At 60.4% G+C, this 18480-nt stretch overlaps 1 protein-coding gene across 1 annotated transcript in view; it reads left to right on the forward strand.

Annotated features, from left to right (window-relative positions):
* The window catches only part of chd8 (chromodomain helicase DNA binding protein 8), a 42707-nt gene that overhangs the window by 4497 nt on the left and 19730 nt on the right, over positions 1-18480 (forward strand). The window contains exons 2-17 of the mRNA XM_069188690.1: positions 1824-3142; positions 3766-4026; positions 4368-4478; positions 5886-6418; positions 7424-7541; positions 7624-7803; positions 8409-8477; positions 9932-9987; positions 10315-10432; positions 11010-11093; positions 12743-12880; positions 13073-13194; positions 13816-14059; positions 14936-15112; positions 15831-15974; positions 16385-16643. Coding sequence (XP_069044791.1) covers positions 2426-3142; positions 3766-4026; positions 4368-4478; positions 5886-6418; positions 7424-7541; positions 7624-7803; positions 8409-8477; positions 9932-9987; positions 10315-10432; positions 11010-11093; positions 12743-12880; positions 13073-13194; positions 13816-14059; positions 14936-15112; positions 15831-15974; positions 16385-16643 — 3331 coding nt within the window. The 5' untranslated portion in view covers positions 1824-2425. The remainder of the gene's footprint in view (positions 1-1823; positions 3143-3765; positions 4027-4367; positions 4479-5885; positions 6419-7423; positions 7542-7623; positions 7804-8408; positions 8478-9931; positions 9988-10314; positions 10433-11009; positions 11094-12742; positions 12881-13072; positions 13195-13815; positions 14060-14935; positions 15113-15830; positions 15975-16384; positions 16644-18480) is intronic.

The raw sequence follows: 18480 nt of genomic DNA on the forward strand, positions 1-18480 counted from the left end.
CCTACAGGTGCTGTCTCTGGCTCGAGTGTGACTGTGTGTGTGTGTGGGGTCAGTCCTACAGGTGCTGTCTCTGGCTCGACTGTGACTGTGTGTGTGTGTGGGGTCAGTCCTACAGGCGCTGTCTCTGGCTCGAGTGTGACTGTGTGTGTGTGTGGGGTCAGTCCTACAGGCGCTGTCTCTGGCTCGACTGTGACTGTGTGTGTGTGTGGGGTCAGTCCTACAGGCGCTGTCTCTGGCTCGAGTGTGACTGTGTGTGTGTGTGTGTGGGGTCAGTCCTACAGGCGCTGTCTCTGGCTCGAGTGTGACTGTGTGTGTGTGGGGTCAGTCCTACAGGCGCTGTCTCTGGCTCGAGTGTGACTGTGTGTGTGTGGGGTCAGTCCTACAGGCGCTGTCTCTGGCTCGAGTGTGACTGTGTGTGTGTGCGGGGTCAGTCCTACAGGCGCTGTCTCTGGCTCGAGTGTGACTGTGTGTGTGTGCGGGGTCAGTCCTACAGGCGCTGTCTCTGGCTCGAGTGTGACTGTGTGTGTGTGGGGGGGGTCAGTCCTACAGGCGCTGTCTCTGGCTCGAGTGTGACTGTGTGTGTGTGGGGTCAGTCCTACAGGCGCTGTCTCTGGCTCGAGTGTGACTGTGTGTGTGTGTGTGTGTGTGGGGTCAGTCCTACAGGCGCTGTCTCTGGCTCGAGTGTGACTGTGTGTGTGTGTGTGGGGTCAGTCCTACAGGCGCTGTCTCTGGCTCGAGTGTGACTGTGTGTGTGTTGGGGGGGGTCAGTCCTACAGGCGCTGTCTCTGGCTCGAGTGTGACTGTGTGTGTGTGTGTGTGTGTGTGGGGTCAGTCCTACAGGCGCTGTCTCTGGCTCGAGTGTGACTGTGTGTGTGTGGGGTCAGTCCTACAGGCGCTGTCTCTGGCTCGAGTGTGACTGTGTGTGTGTGGGGTCAGTCCTACAGGCGCTGTCTCTGGCTCGAGTGTGACTGTGTGTGTGTGTGTGTGTGTGTGTGTGGGGTCAGTCCTACAGGCGCTGTCTCTGGCTCGAGTGTGACTGTGTGTGTGTGTGGGGTCAGTCCTACAGGCGCTGTCTCTGGCTCGAGTGTGACTGTGTGTGTGTGTGTGTGTGTGGGGTCAGTCCTACAGGCGCTGTCTCTGGCTCGAGTGTGACTGTGTGTGTGTGGTGTCAGTCCTACAGGCGCTGTCTCTGGCTCGAGTGTGACTGTGTGTGTGTGTGGGGTCAGTCCTACAGGCGCTGTCTCTGGCTCGAGTGTGACTGTGTGTGTGTGGTGTCAGTCCTACAGGCGCTGTCTCTGGCTCGAGTGTGACTGTGTGTGTGTGTGGGGGGTCAGTCCTACAGGCGCTGTCTCTGGCTCGAGTGTGACTGTGTGTGTGGGGTCAGTCCTACAGGCGCTGTCTCTGGCTCGAGTGTGACTGTGTGTGTGTGGGGTCAGTCCTACAGGCGCTGTCTCTGGCTCGAGTGTGACTGTGTGTGTGTGTGGGGTCAGTCCCTGTCTCTGGCTCGAGTGTGACTGTGTGTGTGTGTGTGGGGTCAGTCCTACAGGCGCTGTCTCGGGCTCGAGTGTGACTGTGTGTGTGTGGGGTCAGTCCTACAGGCGCTGTCTCTGGCTCGAGTGTGACTGTGTGTGTGTGTGGGGTCAGTCCTACAGGCGCTGTCTCTGGCTCGAGTGTGACTGTGTGTGTGTGTGTGGGGTCAGTCCTACAGGCGCTGTCTCTGGCTCGAGTGTGACTGTGTGTGTGTGTGGGGGGGTCCGTCCTGGTCTCAGTGCTGGTTTCTCATCCCTGTGTTCGGAGGTGACATCTCTCCCTCTCCCTGGCAGGACGGGTCCCGCGATCACTGAGAGAGCTGCGCCCCCCTATCCCGCACAGGAAGCCCCCCAACGCGCAGAGCCACCTCTCTCCCTACCCCCAGAGCATCCGGATCAACGGTTCCCGGCGCCAGCGCCCCTCTCCTGCTTCGTCCCTGCTGTGCTCCATGGCGCCCCCCTGTGGCCGCGCGCCGCAGCTGCGGGCGTAGGCCTGTGTCCGAGGAGCGGCGGAGGGCGGGACTGCTGCACCCTGCTGAAGAGGAAGACTACGACGATGATGCTGACGGTGGCGAGGAAGAGGAGACTCTGAGGGGCCCCGAGAGCCGTCTAGCGGGCAGCGAGCCCCTCCAGGTCCCCGGTTCGAGGCGGGGGGCAGCCAGGGGGCTGGTCTCCAGAGACTCGAGGGCTCAGACGGGGCGTCCCGGGTGCGAGGAGCCCACACAGACAGAGGCTTCGGCTGGGGTCACTGCCCGGTACCCTGATATTTCGGCGGTGTCGTTTGTTGGTTGTCTTGACCCCCGCCTGACCCCTCCCCGCACCCCCTCGGCCCGCGGCGGGCGGGGCAGCCCCACTCGGGCAGGAGGCGGAGTCCCGGGCCGCCCGGGGGGGCAGCTATGGCTGACCCCATCATGGACCTGTTCGACGACCCCAGCCTGTTCAGCCTGGACCCGCTGCCCGAGGAGACGTTCGGCCAGGGCGGCGCCGACCCCATCGAGGAGGCCCTGCAGCTGGCCCTGGACCAGGTGAGCCCGGCCGGCGCCGCCGCGGCCCACAAGCAGGCGCCGCCGCCGCCGCCCCAGGCCGCCGGGCCCTCGGGCCCCAAGGACCCCGACAAGGCCCCGCCCCCGGCCGGCGCGGTGATGCTGGGGTCGCCCCTGGCCGTGCCCGTCTCGGCGGGGGCCCCGGCCACCGGGCAGGCGGCCCCCAAGATCGTCATCCTGAAGGCCCCCTCGGGCCTGACCGGGCCTTCCCAGGCTCCTCTGCAGGGGCAGCAGGTGCTCCAGGCCGTCTCCCAGGCCGGCGGCACGCCGGGCAAGGTCACCATCGCCAAGGTCCTGACGGGCACGCCGCTGCGGCCCGGCGTGTCCATCGTGTCCGGGGGGGCGCTGCTGAGCGCGGCGCCGGCGGCCCAGGCCCCCGCGCAGGTGCAGGTCCAGCCCAAGCCGGGCTCCGGGGTCCAGCGACTGGTCCAGACCACCAACGGGCCGCTGAAGCAGGTGCTGCTCACCTCCATCCCGGCCCAGCAGGGCCAGAACCAGGCCCAGGCGCAGGGGGGCGGAGCTGGTGCCGCCCGGCCTCAAGGCATCACCCTCGCCACCGCGCCGCAGCAGGTAAGAGCGCTGTCCTCCTGTCCTCCCGCCGCCTCGCTGTCCGCTGGTGCCCGGCAGGTGAACTGTGTGTGTGGGTGTGTGGGTGTGTGGGTGTGTGGGTGTGTGGGTGTGTGGGTGTGTGGGTGTGTGTGTGTCCCCTGCTGGGCTCGAGGAGACGCCCCTGTCTCGGGGAGCCCTGTACCTCTGTGTGTGTGTGTGTGTCCTGCTGGGCTCGAGGAGACGCCCCTGTCTCGTGGAGCCCTGTACCTCTGTGTGTGTGTGTGTGTCCTGCTGGGCTCGAGGAGACGCCCCTGTCTCGGGGAGCCCTGTACCTCTCTGTGTGTGTGTGTGTGTGTGTGTGTGTGTGTGTGTCCTGCTGGGCTCGAGGAGACGCCCCTGTCTCGTGGAGCCCTGTACCTCTGTGTGTGTGTGTGTCCTGCTGGGCTCGAGGAGATGCCCCTGTCTCGGGGAGCCCTGTACCTCTGTGTGTGTGTGTGTCATGCTGGGCTCGAGGAGACGCCCCTGTCTCGGGGAGCCCTGTACCTCTGTGTGTGTGTGTGTGTCCTTCTCGCTCGGCCCCGAGGTGTGAGGACCGGGGTTCGAGGGTGTCTGTTCCCCCGATTCAGCTCTCTCCTCTCCCCCAGGGAGAAGCGAAGCGCATCACTCTGGTCCTGCAGCAGCCGCCCCAGGCTGGGGGGGCCGTGAGTTTGGCCGGGGGCACGGGGGCGGCCGGGGGGGGCCAGCAGCCCCGGCTGGTCCTGGGGTCTCTGCCCGGCAAGCTGGTGCTGCAGGGGGGCCAGCTGGCGGCTCTCACGCAGGCGCGGGGCGGGCAGCCCGGCGGGCAGCCCAAGGTCCTCACCATCCAGCTGCAGGTCCAGCAGCAGCCCAACGCGCAGGGCGCCAAGGTGAGGGGGGGCAGGAGGAGAGGGGGTGGAGGGGCAGGTGGAGAGGGGTGGGGCAGGAGGCAGTGGGGGTGGAGGGGCAGGTGGAGAGGGGGGGGGCAGGAGGCAGTGGGGGTGGGGGGGCAGGTGGAGAGAAAGAGAGTGGGCGTGGTGGGCAGGAGGCAGTGGGGGTGCTATCCCAGGAATGAAGTGGTGGGCAGGTGGGGCAGTGTGGGGGCAGGTGGGGCAGGAGGCAGTGGGGGTGCTATCCCAGGAATGAAGTGGTGGGCAGGTGGGGCGGTGTGGGGCAGGTGGGGCAGGTGGGGCAGGTGGAAGTGTTGACGTTTGCCGCGTGTCGCCCGCAGCTGCAGCTGGTGTCGCAGGGGCCCTGCGCTGGGGGTCAGCAGGTGCTCCAGATCGCCCAGGGCCAGGGCCAGAGGCTGGCCGTGCCGCTGAAACTGCTGCTGCAGCCCCAGGTACGACACCCCGCGTTCGGACAGAGCCCATCTCTCCCGCGCCCCCTGTTCAGACACACACCCCTCACACCCCCTGTTGAGACAGAGCCCCGTCTCTCCTGTGCCCCCTGTTCGGACACACACCCCTCTCTCCCTGTGTTGGGACAGAGCCCCGTCTCTCCCGCGCCCCCTGTTCGGACACACACCCCTCCCACCCCCTGTTGGGACAGAGCCCCGTCTCTCCTGCGCCCCCTGTTCGGACACACACCCCTCCCACCCCCTGTTGAGACAGAGCCCCGTCTCTCCTGTGCCCCCTGTTCGGACACACACCCCTCCCACCCCCTGTTGAGACAGAGCCCCGTCTCTCCTGCGCCCCCTGTTCGGACACACACCCCTCCCTCCCCCTGTTGGGACAGAGCCCCGTCTCTCCTGCGCCCCCTGTTCGGACACACACCCCTCCCTCCCTGTGTTGGGACAGAGCCCCGTCTCTCCTGCGCCCCCTGTTCGGACACACACCCCTCCCTCCCTGTGTTGGGACAGAGCCCCGTCTCTCCCGCGCCCCCTGTTCAGACACACACCCCTCCCACCCCCTGTTGATACAGAGCCCCGTCTCTCCCGCGCCCCCTGTTCAGACACACACCCCTCCCTCCCTGTGTTGGGACAGAGCCCCGTCTCTCCTGCGCCCCCTGTTCGGACACACACCCCTCCCTCCCTGTGTTGGGACAGAGCCCCGTCTCTCCCGCGCCCCCTGTTCGGACACACACCCCTCCCTCCCTGTGTTGGGACAGAGCCCCGTCTCTCCCGCGCCCCCTGTTCGGACACACACCCCTCCCACCCCCTGTTGGGACAGAGCCCCGTCTCTCCCGCGCCCCCTGTTCGGACACACACCCCTCCCTCCCTGTGTTGGGACAGAGCCCCGTCTCTCCCGCGCCCCCTGTTCGGACACACACCCCTCCCTCCCTGTGTTGGGACAGAGCCCCGTCTCTCCTGCGCCCCCTGTTCGGACACACACCCCTCCCTCCCTGTGTTGGGACAGAGCCCCGTCTCTCCTGCGCCCCCTGTTCGGACACACACCCCTCCCTCCCTGTGTTGGGACAGAGCCCCGTCTCTCCCGCGCCCCCTGTTCAGACACACACCCCTCACACCCCCTGTTGGGACAGAGCCCCGTCTCTCCCGCGCCCCCTGTTCAGACACACACCCCTCCCTCCCTGTGTTGGGACAGAGCCCCCCTCTCTCTCAATTCAATTCAATTCAAGGTGCTTTATTAGCATGACCGATAGGTACAATCAGTGTTGTCAAAGCACGTAAAATAATAAAATTCACATGGAACAAAACAAAAAATAGAAGTAAAATAAAATCTACAGACATATTACAGACATTTACAACAAAGACATAACTCTCGCCCCTCTCTCTCTCTCTCTTTCTCAGAGCGGCTCCTCCCAGAGTGGGGGCTCCCCGGGCAGCGTCTCCGTGGTCAAGGTCATCAACGCCACCGCGGCCGTCGCCTCCTCCTCCTCCTCCTCGGCCGCCGCCGCCCCCTCCCCCGCGCCGGGGGGCTCGGAGTCCACGCGCCGCCTGGAGCACCTCCGCAAGCAGGAGAAGGCCAACCGCATCGTGGCGGAGGCCATCGCGCGGGCCAAGGCCCGGGGCGAGCGCAACATCCCGCGCGTGCTCAACCTGGACGAGCTGCCCGCCGTCGCCCCCGGCGGCCAGGCGGACGCGGGCGGGGCCGCCGCCGGCTCCGCCTCCTCCTCCTGCTCCTCCTCCTCCTCCCTGGCCCCTGGCCGGAAGCGGCCGGCCGGCGGGGGGGCGGCCGGCGGGAAGAAGAAGGCCGGCGGCCCCGGCGGGAGCGCGGGCAAGGCGGCGGCGAAGAAGGGCAAGGGGGGCGTGGCCGGCGGCGGCGGGGCCGCGGGGGGCGGGGCCGGGGGAGGGAGCAAGAGCAAGAGCAAGAGCAAGACCAAGTGAGTGTGTGTGTGTGTGTGGCCCCCGTCTCTCCCTTCCTCACCTCGTGCTCCTTTTCTCTGTCTCCCTCTGCGCCTCCCCCCGTCTGTCTGTCTGTCTCCCTCTGCGCCTCCCCCCCGTCTGTCTGTATCTGTCTCCCTCTGCGCCTCCCCCCGTCTGTCTGTCTGTCTCCCTCTGCGCCTCCCCCCGTCTGTCTGTCTGTCTCCCTCTGCGCCTCCCCCCCGTCTGTCTGTATCTGTCTCCCTCTGCGCCTCCCCCCGTCTGTCTGTCTGTCTCCCTCTGCGCCTCCCCCCGTCTGTCTGTCTGTCTCCCTCTGCGCCTCCCCCCGTCTGTCTGTATCTGTCTCCCTCTGCGCCTCCCCCCCGTCTGTCTGTATCTGTCTCCCTCTGCGCCTCCCCCCGTCTGTCTGTCTGTCTCCCTCTGCGCCTCCCCCCGTCTGTCTGTCTGTCTCCCTCTGCGCCTCCCCCCGTCTGTCTGTCTGTCTCCCTCTGCGCCTCCCCCCGTCTGTCTGTCTGTCTCCCTCTGCGCCTCCCTCTGTCTGTCTGTCTGTCTGTCTGTCTGTCTGTCTGTCTGTCTGTCTGTCTGTCTGTCTGTCTGTCTGTCTGTCTGTCTGTCTCCCTCTGCGCCTCCCCCCGTCTGTCTGTCTGTCTGTCTCCCTCTGCGCCTCCCCCCGTCTGTCTGTCTGTCTGTCTCCCTCTGCGCCTCCCCCCGTCTGTCTGTCTGTCTGTCTCCCTCTGCGCCTCCCCCCGTCTGTCTGTCTGTCTGTCTGTCTGTCTGTCTGTCTGTCTGTCTGTCTGTCTGTCTGTCTGTCTGTCTCCCTCTGCGCCTCCCCCCCGTCTGTCTGTCTGTCTGTCTCCCTCTGCGCCTCCCGCTGCACCTCCCCCCGTCTGTCTGTCTCTCTCTGTCTCACCTTAGTCTGACCTGTGTCTCTCTGTCTCACCTTAGTCTGACCTGTGTCTCTCTGTCTCACCTTAGTCTGACCTGTGTCTCTCCCTGTCTCCCAGCACCATCACTCCGGTGGTTGGGAAGAAGCGGAAGCGGACGGGCTCCTCGGAGAACTCCGAAGGGGAGCTGAGCCCCCCGGCGTCTCCCCGGGCGGAGGAGGAGGAGAGCGGCCTGCAGGTGGGTCTCGGCCGTCTCCCCCTCCCGGTCCCCTCTGCTGCCCTCCCCTCGGCCGCCCTGACCCTCTCCCCCCCCCCCGCAGAAGCGGCGCTCCAACCGGCAGGTCAAGAGGAAGAAGTACACCGAGGACCTGGACATCAAGATCACGGACGACGAGGACGAGCAGGAGGAGGAGGTGGACGTCACCACCATGAGCAGGGAGCTGCCCATCCCAGAGCAGCTGGGGGAGGGGGATGGACTGCCGGCCATGCAGTTCTTCGTGGTGAGATAATCCACCCTGGACACTCCAGTACATTAACACTGCACTGAGAGAGAGGGGTTCATACAGACACACTGACTGACTGGACACTCCAGTACATTAACACTGCACTGAGAGAGAGGGGTTCATACAGACACACTGACTGACTGGACACTCCAGTACATTAACACTGCACTGAGAGAGAGGGGTTCATACAGACACACTGACTGACTGGACACTCCAGTACATTAACACTGCACTGAGAGAGAGGGGTTCATACAGACACACTGACTGGACACTACAGTACATTAACACTGCACTGAGAGAGAGGGGTTCATACAGACACACTGACTGACTGGACACTCCAGTACATTAACACTGCACTGAGAGAGAGGGGTTCATACAGACACACTGACTGACTGGACACTCCAGTACATTAACACTGCACTGAGAGAGAGGGGTTCATACAGACACACTGACTGAACACTGCTGGGAGTTAGGAGTTTACAGAGATGGAGACATGGGTCGAGGAATGAGTTGAGGGTTCTTGGATCACTCAGTAGAATTGTAGGTGAAGTGTGGGGGAGAGCTGGAGAGCTCAGCTGATGATGATGTTAATGGTCTTGCAGGAGAACCCCAGCGAGGAGGATGCTGCCATCGTGGATAAAGTGCTTTCCATGCGGGTCAGCAGGAAAGAGGTGGGTCAGAGGGAGTGTCAGTGTGGGCGTGGGGTAGTTCACACCTTGGGCAGCTACTATACCTCAGTGTGGGTGTGGGGGACTGTGGGTGGTTGAAGACAGTGGGGTGTCACTGTGGGTGTGGGGGACTGTGGGTGGTTGAAGACAGTGGGGTGTCACTGTGGGTGTGGGGGACTGTGGGTGGTTGAAGACGGTGGGGTGTTGCTGTGGGGGACTGTGGGTGGTTGAAGACGGTGGGGTGTTGCTGTGGGGGACTGTGGGTGGTTGAAGACAGTGGGGTGTCACTGTGGGTGTGGGGGACTGTGGGTGGTTGAAGACAGTGGGGTGTCACTGTGGGTGTGGGGGACTGTGGGTGGTTGAAGACGGTGGGGTGTTGCTGTGGGGGACTGTGGGTGGTTGAAGACAGTGGGGTGTCACTGTGGGTGTGGGGGACTGTGGGTGGTTGAAGACAGTGGGGTGTCACTGTGGGTGTGGGGGACTGTGGGTGGTTGAAGACAGTGGGGTGTCACTGTGGGTGTGGGGGACTGTGGGTGGTTGAAGACAGTGGGGTGTCACTGTGGGTGTGGGTGGTTGAAGACAGTGGGGTGTCACTGTGGGTGTGGGTGGTTGAAGACAGTGGGGTGTCGCTGTGACTGTGGGTGGTTGAAGACAGTGGGGTGTCGCTGTGGGTGTGGGTGGTTGAAGACAGTGGGGTGTCGCTGTGACTGTGGGTGGTTGAAGACAGTGGGGTGTCGCTGTGGGTGTGGGGGACTGTGGGTGGTTGAAGACAGTGGGGTGTCACTGTGGGTGTGGGGGACTGTGGGTGGTTGAAGACAGTGGGGTGTTGCTGGGGGTGTGGGTGACTGTGGGTGGTTGAAGACAGTGGGGTGTCACTGTGAGTGTGGGTGACTGTGGGGGGTTGAAGACGGTGGGGTGTCACTGTGAGTGTGGGTGACTGTGGGGGGTTGAAGACGGTGGGGTGTCACTGTGAGTGTGGGTGACTGTGGGGGGTTGAAGACGGTGGGGTGTCACTGTGAGTGTGGGTGACTGTGGGGGGTTGAAGACAGTGGGGTGTCACTGTGGGGGGTTGAAGACAGTGGGGTGTCACTGTGGGCGTGGTTGACTGTGGGGGGTTGAAGACAGTGGGGTGTCACTGTGGGTGTGGGTGACTGTGGGTGGTTGAAGACAGTGGGGTGTCACTGTGGGCGTGGTTGACTGTGGGGGGTTGAAGACAGTGGGGTGTCACTGTGGGCGTGGTTGACTGTGGGTGGTTGAAGACAGTGGGGGGGGACTGTGGGTGGTTGAAGACAGTGGGGGTGGTTCTGTGGGTGGTTGAAGACAGTGGGGTGGTGCTGTGGGGGACTGTGGGTGGTTGAAGACCGCTGTGAGAGTTGTTGAATGGACACGGGCTGTGTGCTGAGTAGCTGTCGGGTCTTAATCTGTGTGCTCAAGCTCCCTGCCTCTCTGTTTTGCAGATCTCCCCTGGTCAGTACGTCAATGTGGAGGAGTTCTTTGTGAAATACAAGAACTAGTAAGTATGAGCAGGACTAAGCATCATATGATGGAGCACGTGTTAATCTGGAGATTAGCATACACTTTAGTAACACAGAGATTAATATAGACCCTAGAGACACTCCTTACACAGAGATTAATACAGACCCTAATACAGACCCTAGAGACACTCCTCACACAGAGATTAATACAGACCCTAATACAGACCCCAGAGACACCCCACACACAGAGAGATTAATACAGGCCCTAATTCAGACCCCAGAGACACCCCACACACAGATTAATACAGACCCCAGAGACGCTTCTCACACAGAGACACTAATGGAAACCTGCCTCTGGACCTCAGCTCGTACCTGCACTGTGAGTGGGCCACCATGGAGCAGCTGGAGAGGGACAAGCGGATCCACCAGAAGCTCAAGAGGTTCAAGACCAAGATGGCTCAGATGCGGCACCTGTTCCAGGAGGTCAGTGAGGGCGGGAGTGAGCTGCCTCGGGCTCCCCGTCACGCCCCCGTGGCAAGTTCGTTTCAGATCGGGTTTTTATTTTTCCCCTCCGTGTTCCAAACCGCGTGGTGGTCAAGCATCTCAAATCCCGACAACGTCACAAAGTGTGCAGCTGTGCTTGCTTTCAAATGTGTGTGTCCATCCCTGGAGAAGACGTCCCTTCCCTAGGGCGGCGCGGTGTCCTTTGTGTTAGTGGTAATGCACTCCTGATCCTGGAGGGGGCGCTGTCTCGTTTGTTTGTGTTTGACCCTGCCCCTGTCACAGCTCGATTCGAGCCCCGTTGCTCTCTGAAGTGGGATTTATCGTCACCTGCCTTCTCGGTCTTTGCTGATTGAGGATCAGACGTAGACCTATGAAACCGGGGGTTGCGCGGGGGGGTTGGCGCGATTTATTTTGGATGTCTCTTCTCTTCCTGCGCCCGAAGGTCCAGGCGTCTCAGTCGGTTCTTCCCGGCTGGTTTATCTCACCTCCCTCTCGTCCCTCTCTCCCCCCGTCCTTCTGTCCTCTGTCCTGGTCTCTCCTCTCCCTCCGTGTGCAGGACGAGGAGCCCTTCAACCCCGACTATGTGGAGGTGGACAGGATCCTGGACGAGTCCCACAGTGTGGACAAGGACAACGGAGAGGTGAGGGGGCCCGGTTCCACCGGCTTTGCCTTTCACAGCGTGAGGCGCTGTTGTTGCCTGGTGAAGTCGGGTGTTGCACTGTGTGTTGCGGTGTTGTACTTGGCAGTGTGCTAACTGGTGAAGTGGTGTGTGACGCTGACTGTGTTGTGTTGTTGTTGTAGCCGGTGGTGTGTGACGCTGACTGTGTGCTGGTGTTGTGTTGTTGTTGTTGTATACGGTGGTGGACTACCTGGTGAAGTGGTGTGTGACGCTGACTGTGTGCTGGTGTTGTGTTGTTGTTGTTGTAGCCAGTGGTGGACTACCTGGTGAAGTGGTGTGTGACGCTGACTGTGTTGTGTTGTTGTTGTTGTAGCCGGTGGTGTACTACCTGGTGAAGTGGTGTGTGACGCTGACTGTTGTGTTGTTGTTGTAGCCGGTGGTGTACTACCTGGTGAAGTGGTGTGTGACGCTGACTGTTGTGTTGTTGTTGTAGCCGGTGGTGTACTACCTGGTGAAGTGGTGTGTGACGCTGACTGTTGTGTTGTTGTTGTAGCCGGTGGTGTACTACCTGGTGACGTGGTGTGTGACGCTGACTGTTGTGTTGTTGTTGTAGCCGGTGGTGTACTACCTGGTGACGTGGTGTGTGACGCTGACTGTTGTGTTGTTGTTGTAGCCGGTGGTGTACTACCTGGTGACGTGGTGTGTGACGCTGACTGTGTTGTGTTGTTGTTGTAGCCGGTGGTGGACTACCTGGTGACGTGGTGTGTGACGCTGACTGTGTTGTGTTGTTGTTGTAGCTGGTGGTGGACTACCTGGTGACGTGGTGTGTGACGCTGACTGTGTTGTGTTGTTGTTGTAGCTGGTGGTGGACTACCTGGTGACGTGGTGTGTGACGCTGACTGTGTTGTGTTGTTGTTGTAGCTGGTGGTGGACTACCTGGTGACGTGGTGTGTGACGCTGACTGTGTTGTGTTGTTGTTGTAGCTGGTGGTGGACTACCTGGTGACGTGGTGTGTGACGCTGACTGTGTTGTGTTGTTGTTGTAGCTGGTGGTGGACTACCTGGTGACGTGGTGTGTGACGCTGACTGTGTTGTGTTGTTGTTGTAGCTGGTGGTGGACTACCTGGTGACGTGGTGTGTGACGCTGACTGTGTTGTGTTGTTGTTGTAGCCGGTGGTGGACTACCTGGTGAAGTGGTGTGTGACGCTGACTGTGTTGTGTTGTTGTTGTAGCCGGTGGTGGACTACCTGGTGAAGTGGTGTGTGACGCTGACTGTTGTGCTGTTGTAGCCGGTGGTGTGTGACGCTGACTGTGTTGTGTTGTTGTAGCCGGTGGTGTACTACCTGGTGAAGTGGTGTGTGACGCTGACTGTGTTGTGTTGTTGTAGCCGGTGGTGTGTGACGCTGACTGTGTTGTTGTAGCCGGTGGTGTACTACCTGGTGAAGTGGTGTGTGACGCCGACTGTGTTGTGTTGTTGTAGCCGGTGGTGTACTACCTGGTGAAGTGGTGTGTGACGCTGACTGTGTTGTGTTGTTGTAGCCGGTGGTGTGTGACGCTGACTGTGTTGTTGTAGCCGGTGGTGTACTACCTGGTGAAGTGGTGTGTGACGCTGACTGTGTTGTGTTGTTGTAGCCGGTGGTGTGTGACGCTGACTGTGTTGTGTTGTTGTAGCCGGTGGTGTACTACCTGGTGAAGTGGTGCTCTCTGCCCTATGAAGACTCCACCTGGGAGCTGAAGGAGGATGTGGATGAGGGAAAGGTCCTGGAGTTCAAGAAGATACAGAGCAGACAGTCCTGCCTCAAGAGAGTGGTCAGTACTGTCCCCTCACTGTCCTCTGTGTCCATGTGCTCACTGTCCAGTGTCTGTCTCTAGAGTGGTCAGTACTGTCCTCTTGTTGTCCGCACAGTGTCTTCAGGCAGCAGTCAGTGCTGTGTCCATTCTGTCTGGGATATCAACACGAATCCTTTGTCTCCGTGTAATTAACCCACTTGTCTCCTCCAGCCTCGTCCACCAGCCAGCGCCTGGAAAAAGCTGGATCTTTCCCGGGAATACAAGAACGGGAATACTCTCCGGGAATACCAGCTGGAGGGAGTGAACTGGCTGCTCTTCAACTGGTACAACAGGTCAGTGTCCACCTGCTGTACGATCTCACCTCCCTCCCTCTCTGTCTCTGTCTCTGTCTCTGTCTCTGTCTCTGTCTCTGTCTCTGTCTCTGTCTCTGTCTCTGTCTCTGTCTCTGTCTCTGTCTCTGTCTCTGTCTCTGTCTCTGTCTCTGTCTCTGTCTCTGTCTCTGTCTCTGTCTCTGTCTCTGTCTCTGTCTCTGTCTCTGTCTCTGTCTCTGTCGTACGATCCCTCCTCCCTCTCCCTCTCTGTCGTACGATCCCTCCTCCCTCTCCCTCTCTGTCGTACGATCCCTCCTCCCTCTCCCTCTCTGTCGTACGATCCCTCCTCCCTCTCCCTCTCTGTCGTACGATCCCTCCTCCCTCTCCCTCTCTGTCGTACGATCCCTCCTCCCTCTCCCTCTCTGTCGTACGATCCCTCCTCCGTCTCCCTCCTCCGTCTCCCTCCTCCGTCTCCCTCCTCCGTCTCCCTCCTCCGTCTCCCTCCTCCGTCTCCGTCTCCGTCGTACGATCCCTCCTCCGTCTCCCTCTCTGTCTCCGTCTCCGTCGTACGATCCCTCCTCCGTCTCCCTCTCTGTCTCTCTGCTGTACGATCTCTCTTCCCTGTCTGCCTCCCTCCTGCAGGCAGAACTGTATCCTTGCGGATGAGATGGGTCTCGGGAAGACGATCCAGTCGATCACCCTGCTGTCGGAGATCCACAGCGTGGGGATCCGCGGCCCCTTCCTCGTCATCGCGCCCCTGTCCACCATCGCCAACTGGGAGCGCGAGTTCGCCAGCTGGACTGAGATGAACGCCATTGTCTACCATGGCAGCCTGGCCAGCCGGCAGATGATACAGCAGTATGAGATGTACTGCAGGGATGATAAGGTGAGAGACAGTCCAGTAACACTGCACTGAGAGAGAGGGGTTCATAAAGACACACTGACTGACTGGACACTCCAGTACATTAACACTGCACTGAGAGAGAGGGGTTCATACAGACACACTGACTGACTGGACACTCCAGTACATTAACACTGCACTGAGAGAGAGGGGTTCATACAGACACACTGACTGACTGGACACTCCAGTACATTAACACTGCACTGAGAGAGAGGGGTTCATACAGACACACTGACTGACTGGACACTCCAGTACATTAACACTGCACTGAGAGAGAGGGGTTCATACAGACACACTGATTGACTGGACACTCCAGTACATTAACACTGCACTGAGAGAGAGGGGTTCATACAGACACACTGATTGACTGGACACTCCAGTACATTAACACTGCACTGAGAGAGAGGGGTTCATACAGACACACTGACTGACTGGACACTCCAGTACATGAACACTGCACTGAGAGAGAGGGGTTCATACAGACACACTGACTGACTGGACACTCCAGTACATGAACACTGCACTGAGAGGGAGGGGTTCATACAGACACACTGACTGACTGGACACTCCAGTACATGAACACTGCACTGAGAGAGAGGGGTTCATACAGACACACTGACTGACTGGACACTCCAGTACATTAACACTGCCCTGAGAGAGAGGGGTTCATACAGACACTGACTGACTGACTGACTGGACACTTTTGGGGTAGAGGCAGTCTTACGCAGCTCTGTTTTTCTGTTGGTGCTGCAGTATAAAAATCAGAAAGCAGATCCCACTCCGCCAGACGTACAGGCTGCTGGTCCTGCTGTTGGCTGGGAGACGTCAAGGAATGCTCTCTCACACCCCTCTCTCTCTCAGGGACACCTGATCCCGGGGGCCTACAAGTTCGACGCCCTGATCACCACGTTCGAGATGGTGCTGTCCGACTGCCCCGAGCTGCGGGAGATCGCCTGGCGCTGCGTGGTCATCGACGAGGCCCACCGCCTCAAGAACCGCAACTGCAAGCTGCTGGACAGCCTCAAAATGCTGGACCTGGTGAGAGGAGGGATGGAGGAAGGGGTGGGCGGGGCTGTGGAGAAGTGGGTGGGGCGGGCCAGAGGCAGGGCTGTGGAGAAGTGGGTGGGGCTGGCCAGAGGCAGGGCTGTGGAGAAGTGGGTGGGGCAGGGCTGTGGAGAAGTGGGTGGGGCTGGCCAGAGGCAGGGCTGTGGAGAAGTGGGTGGGGCAGGGCTGTGGAGAAGTGGGTGGGGCAGGGCTGTGGAGAAGTGGGTGGGGCGGGGCTGTGGAGAAGTGGGTGGGGCGGGGCTGTGGAGAAGTGGGTGGGGCGGGGCTGTGGAGAAGTGGGTGAGGCGGGGCTGTGGAGAAGTGGGTGGGGCTGGCCAGAGGCAGGGCTGTGGAGAAGTGGGTGGGGCGGGGCTGTGGAGATGTGGGTGGGGCTGGCCAGGGGCGGGGCTGTGGAGAAGTGGGTGGGGCGGGGCTGTGGAGATGTGGGTGGGGCTGGCCAGAGGCAGGGCTGTGGAGAAGTGGGTGGGGCTGGCCAGAGGCAGGGCTGTGGAGAAGTGGGTGGGGCGGGGCTGTGGAGAAGTGGGTGGGGCTGGCCAGAGGCGGGGCTGGCCAGAAGTGGGTGGGGCTGTGCAGAGTCCCAGTTGGAAAAGGACCTCCAGGGTGATCCTGGTCCGTTTTGGCCCTGGGGTGTTTTGGGAGATCGCTGCCTCCTCCTTTGATGACACTGACCGGCTCCGTTCCCTCTTCCCAGGAGCACAAGGTCCTGCTGACAGGCACGCCCCTGCAGAACACCGTGGAGGAGCTGTTCAGCCTGCTGCACTTCCTGGAGCCCACGCAGTTCCCCTCGGAGACCGAGTTCCTCAAGGACTTCGGGGACCTCAAGACCGAGGAGCAGGTACGGAGCCCGAGAGGGGCTGGGGTGCGCAGATGATGGGCCAGCGAGGATGACACTGAAAGGGTTCGAATGAAGAGTTGGGGGGGGCGGGTAGTGGTGTGTGTTGGGGCACACGGACAGTGTGGGTGGAGTGTGGGGACAGGAGAGCTGTGGGCGGCCCCTGGGGTGCCTGGGTAGTGTGGGCACTTTCGGAGACCCTGGGGGCAGGGAGGCAGGCAGTATCGAGGTGGGGTGTCAGGGTGCGGGGGGGGCGGGGCCAGTTTCGGGGACCCTGGGGGCAGGGAGGCAGGCAGTATCTGGTGGGCTGTCGGGGTGCAGGGGGGGGGCGGGGCTGGTTTCGGGGACCCAGGGAGCACGGGGGCACGCGGTGTCTTGCCCGCATCAGCGCCCCCTCTCACCCCGCCCCTCAGGTGCAGAAGCTGCAGGCCATCCTGAAGCCCATGATGCTGCGGCGCCTGAAGGAGGACGTGGAGAAGAACCTGGCGCCCAAGCAGGAGACCATCATCGAGGTGGAGCTGACCGCCGTGCAGAAGAGATACTACCGCGCCATCCTGGAGCGCAACTTCACCTTCCTCAGCCAGGGGGCGGCGCAGAGCAGCAACGTGCCCAACCTGCTCAACGCCATGATGGAGCTGCGCAAGTGCTGCAACCACCCCTACCTCATCACCGGTAATTAACACTCATTAACGCTCGTTAGTGCCCACCTGCTGCTGCAGACACCCCTACCTCATCACCGGTAATTAACACTCGTTAGTGCCCACCTGTCTGCTGCAGCCACCCCTACCTCATCACGGTAATTAACACTCATTAACGCTCATTAGTGCCCACCTCCTGCTGCAGCCACCCCTACCTCATCACGGTAATTAACACTCATTAACGCTCGTTAGTGCTCACCTCCTGCTCCAGCCACCCCTACCTCATCACGGTAATTAACACTCATTAACACTCGTTAGTGCCCACCTGCTGCTGCAACCACCCCTACCTCATCACGGTAATTAACACTCGTTAGTGCCCACCTGCTGCTGCATCCACCCCTACCTCATCACCGGTAATTAACACTCATTAACGCTCGTTAGTGCCCACCTCCTGCTGCAGCCACCCCTACCTCATCACGGTAATTAACACTCATTAACGCTCGTTAGTGCCCACCTCCTCCTGCTCCAGCCACACCTACCTCATCACGGTAATTAACACTCATTAACGCTCGTTAGTGCTCACCACCTGCTGCAGCCACCCCTACCTCATCACCGGTAATTAACACTCATTAACGCTCGTTAGTGCACACCTGTCTGCTGCTGCAGCCACCCCTACCTCATCACCGGTAATTAACACTCATTAACGCTCGTTAGTGCCCACCTCCTGCTGCAGCCACCCCTACCTCATCACCGGTAATTAACACTCATTAACGCTCGTTAGTGCTCACCTCCTGCTGCTGCAGCCACCCCTACCTCATCACCGGTAATTAACACTCATTAACACTCGTTAGTGCTCACCTGCTGCTGCAGCCACCCCTACCTCATCACGGTAATTAACACTCATTAATGCTCGTTAGTGCCCACCTCCTGCTGCAGCCACCCCTACCTCATCACCGGTAATTAACACTCATTAACGCTCGTTAGTGCACACCTCCTCCTGCTCCAGCCACCCCTACCTCATCACGGTAATTAACACTCATTGACGCTCGTTAGTGCCCACCTGCTGCTCCAGCCACCCCTACCTCATCACGGTAATTAACACTCATTAACGCTCGTTAGTGCTCACCACCTGCTGCAGCAACCACCCCTACCTCATCACGGTAATTAACACTCATTAACGCTCGTTAGTGCCCACCTCCTGCTGCAGCCACCCCTACCTCATCACCGGTAATTAACACTCATTAACGCTCGTTAGTGCTCACCTGCTGCTGCAGCCACCCCTACCTCATCACGGTAATTAACACTCATTAACGCTCGTTAGTGCCCACCTGCTGCTGTAGCCACCCCTACCTCATCACCGGTAATTAACACTCATTAACGCTCGTTAGTGCTCACCTCCTGCTGCTGCAGACACCCCTACCTCATCACCAGTAATTAACACTCATTAACGCTCGTTAGTGCTCACCTGCTGCTGCAGCCACCCCTACCTCATCACGGTAATTAACACTCATTAATGCTCGTTAGTGCCCACCTGCTGCTGTAGCCACCCCTACCTCATCACCGGTAATTAACACTCATTAACGCTCGTTAGTGCTCACCTGTCTGCTGCTGCAGCCACCCCTACCTCATCACCGGTAATTAACACTCATTAACGCTCGTTAGTGCTCACCTCCTGCTGCTGCAGCCACCCCTACCTCATCACGGTAATTAACACTCATTAACGCTCGTTAGTGCACACCTCCTGCTGCAGCCACCCCTACCTCATCACCGGTAATTAACACTCATTAACGCTCGTTAGTGCTCACCTCCTGCTGCTGCAGCCACCCCTACCTCATCACCGGTAATTAACACTCATTAACGCTCGTTAGTGC

This window comes from Lepisosteus oculatus, chromosome 4, assembly GCF_040954835.1.
Source record: "Lepisosteus oculatus isolate fLepOcu1 chromosome 4, fLepOcu1.hap2, whole genome shotgun sequence".
Taxonomy (NCBI): domain Eukaryota; kingdom Metazoa; phylum Chordata; class Actinopteri; order Semionotiformes; family Lepisosteidae; genus Lepisosteus; species Lepisosteus oculatus.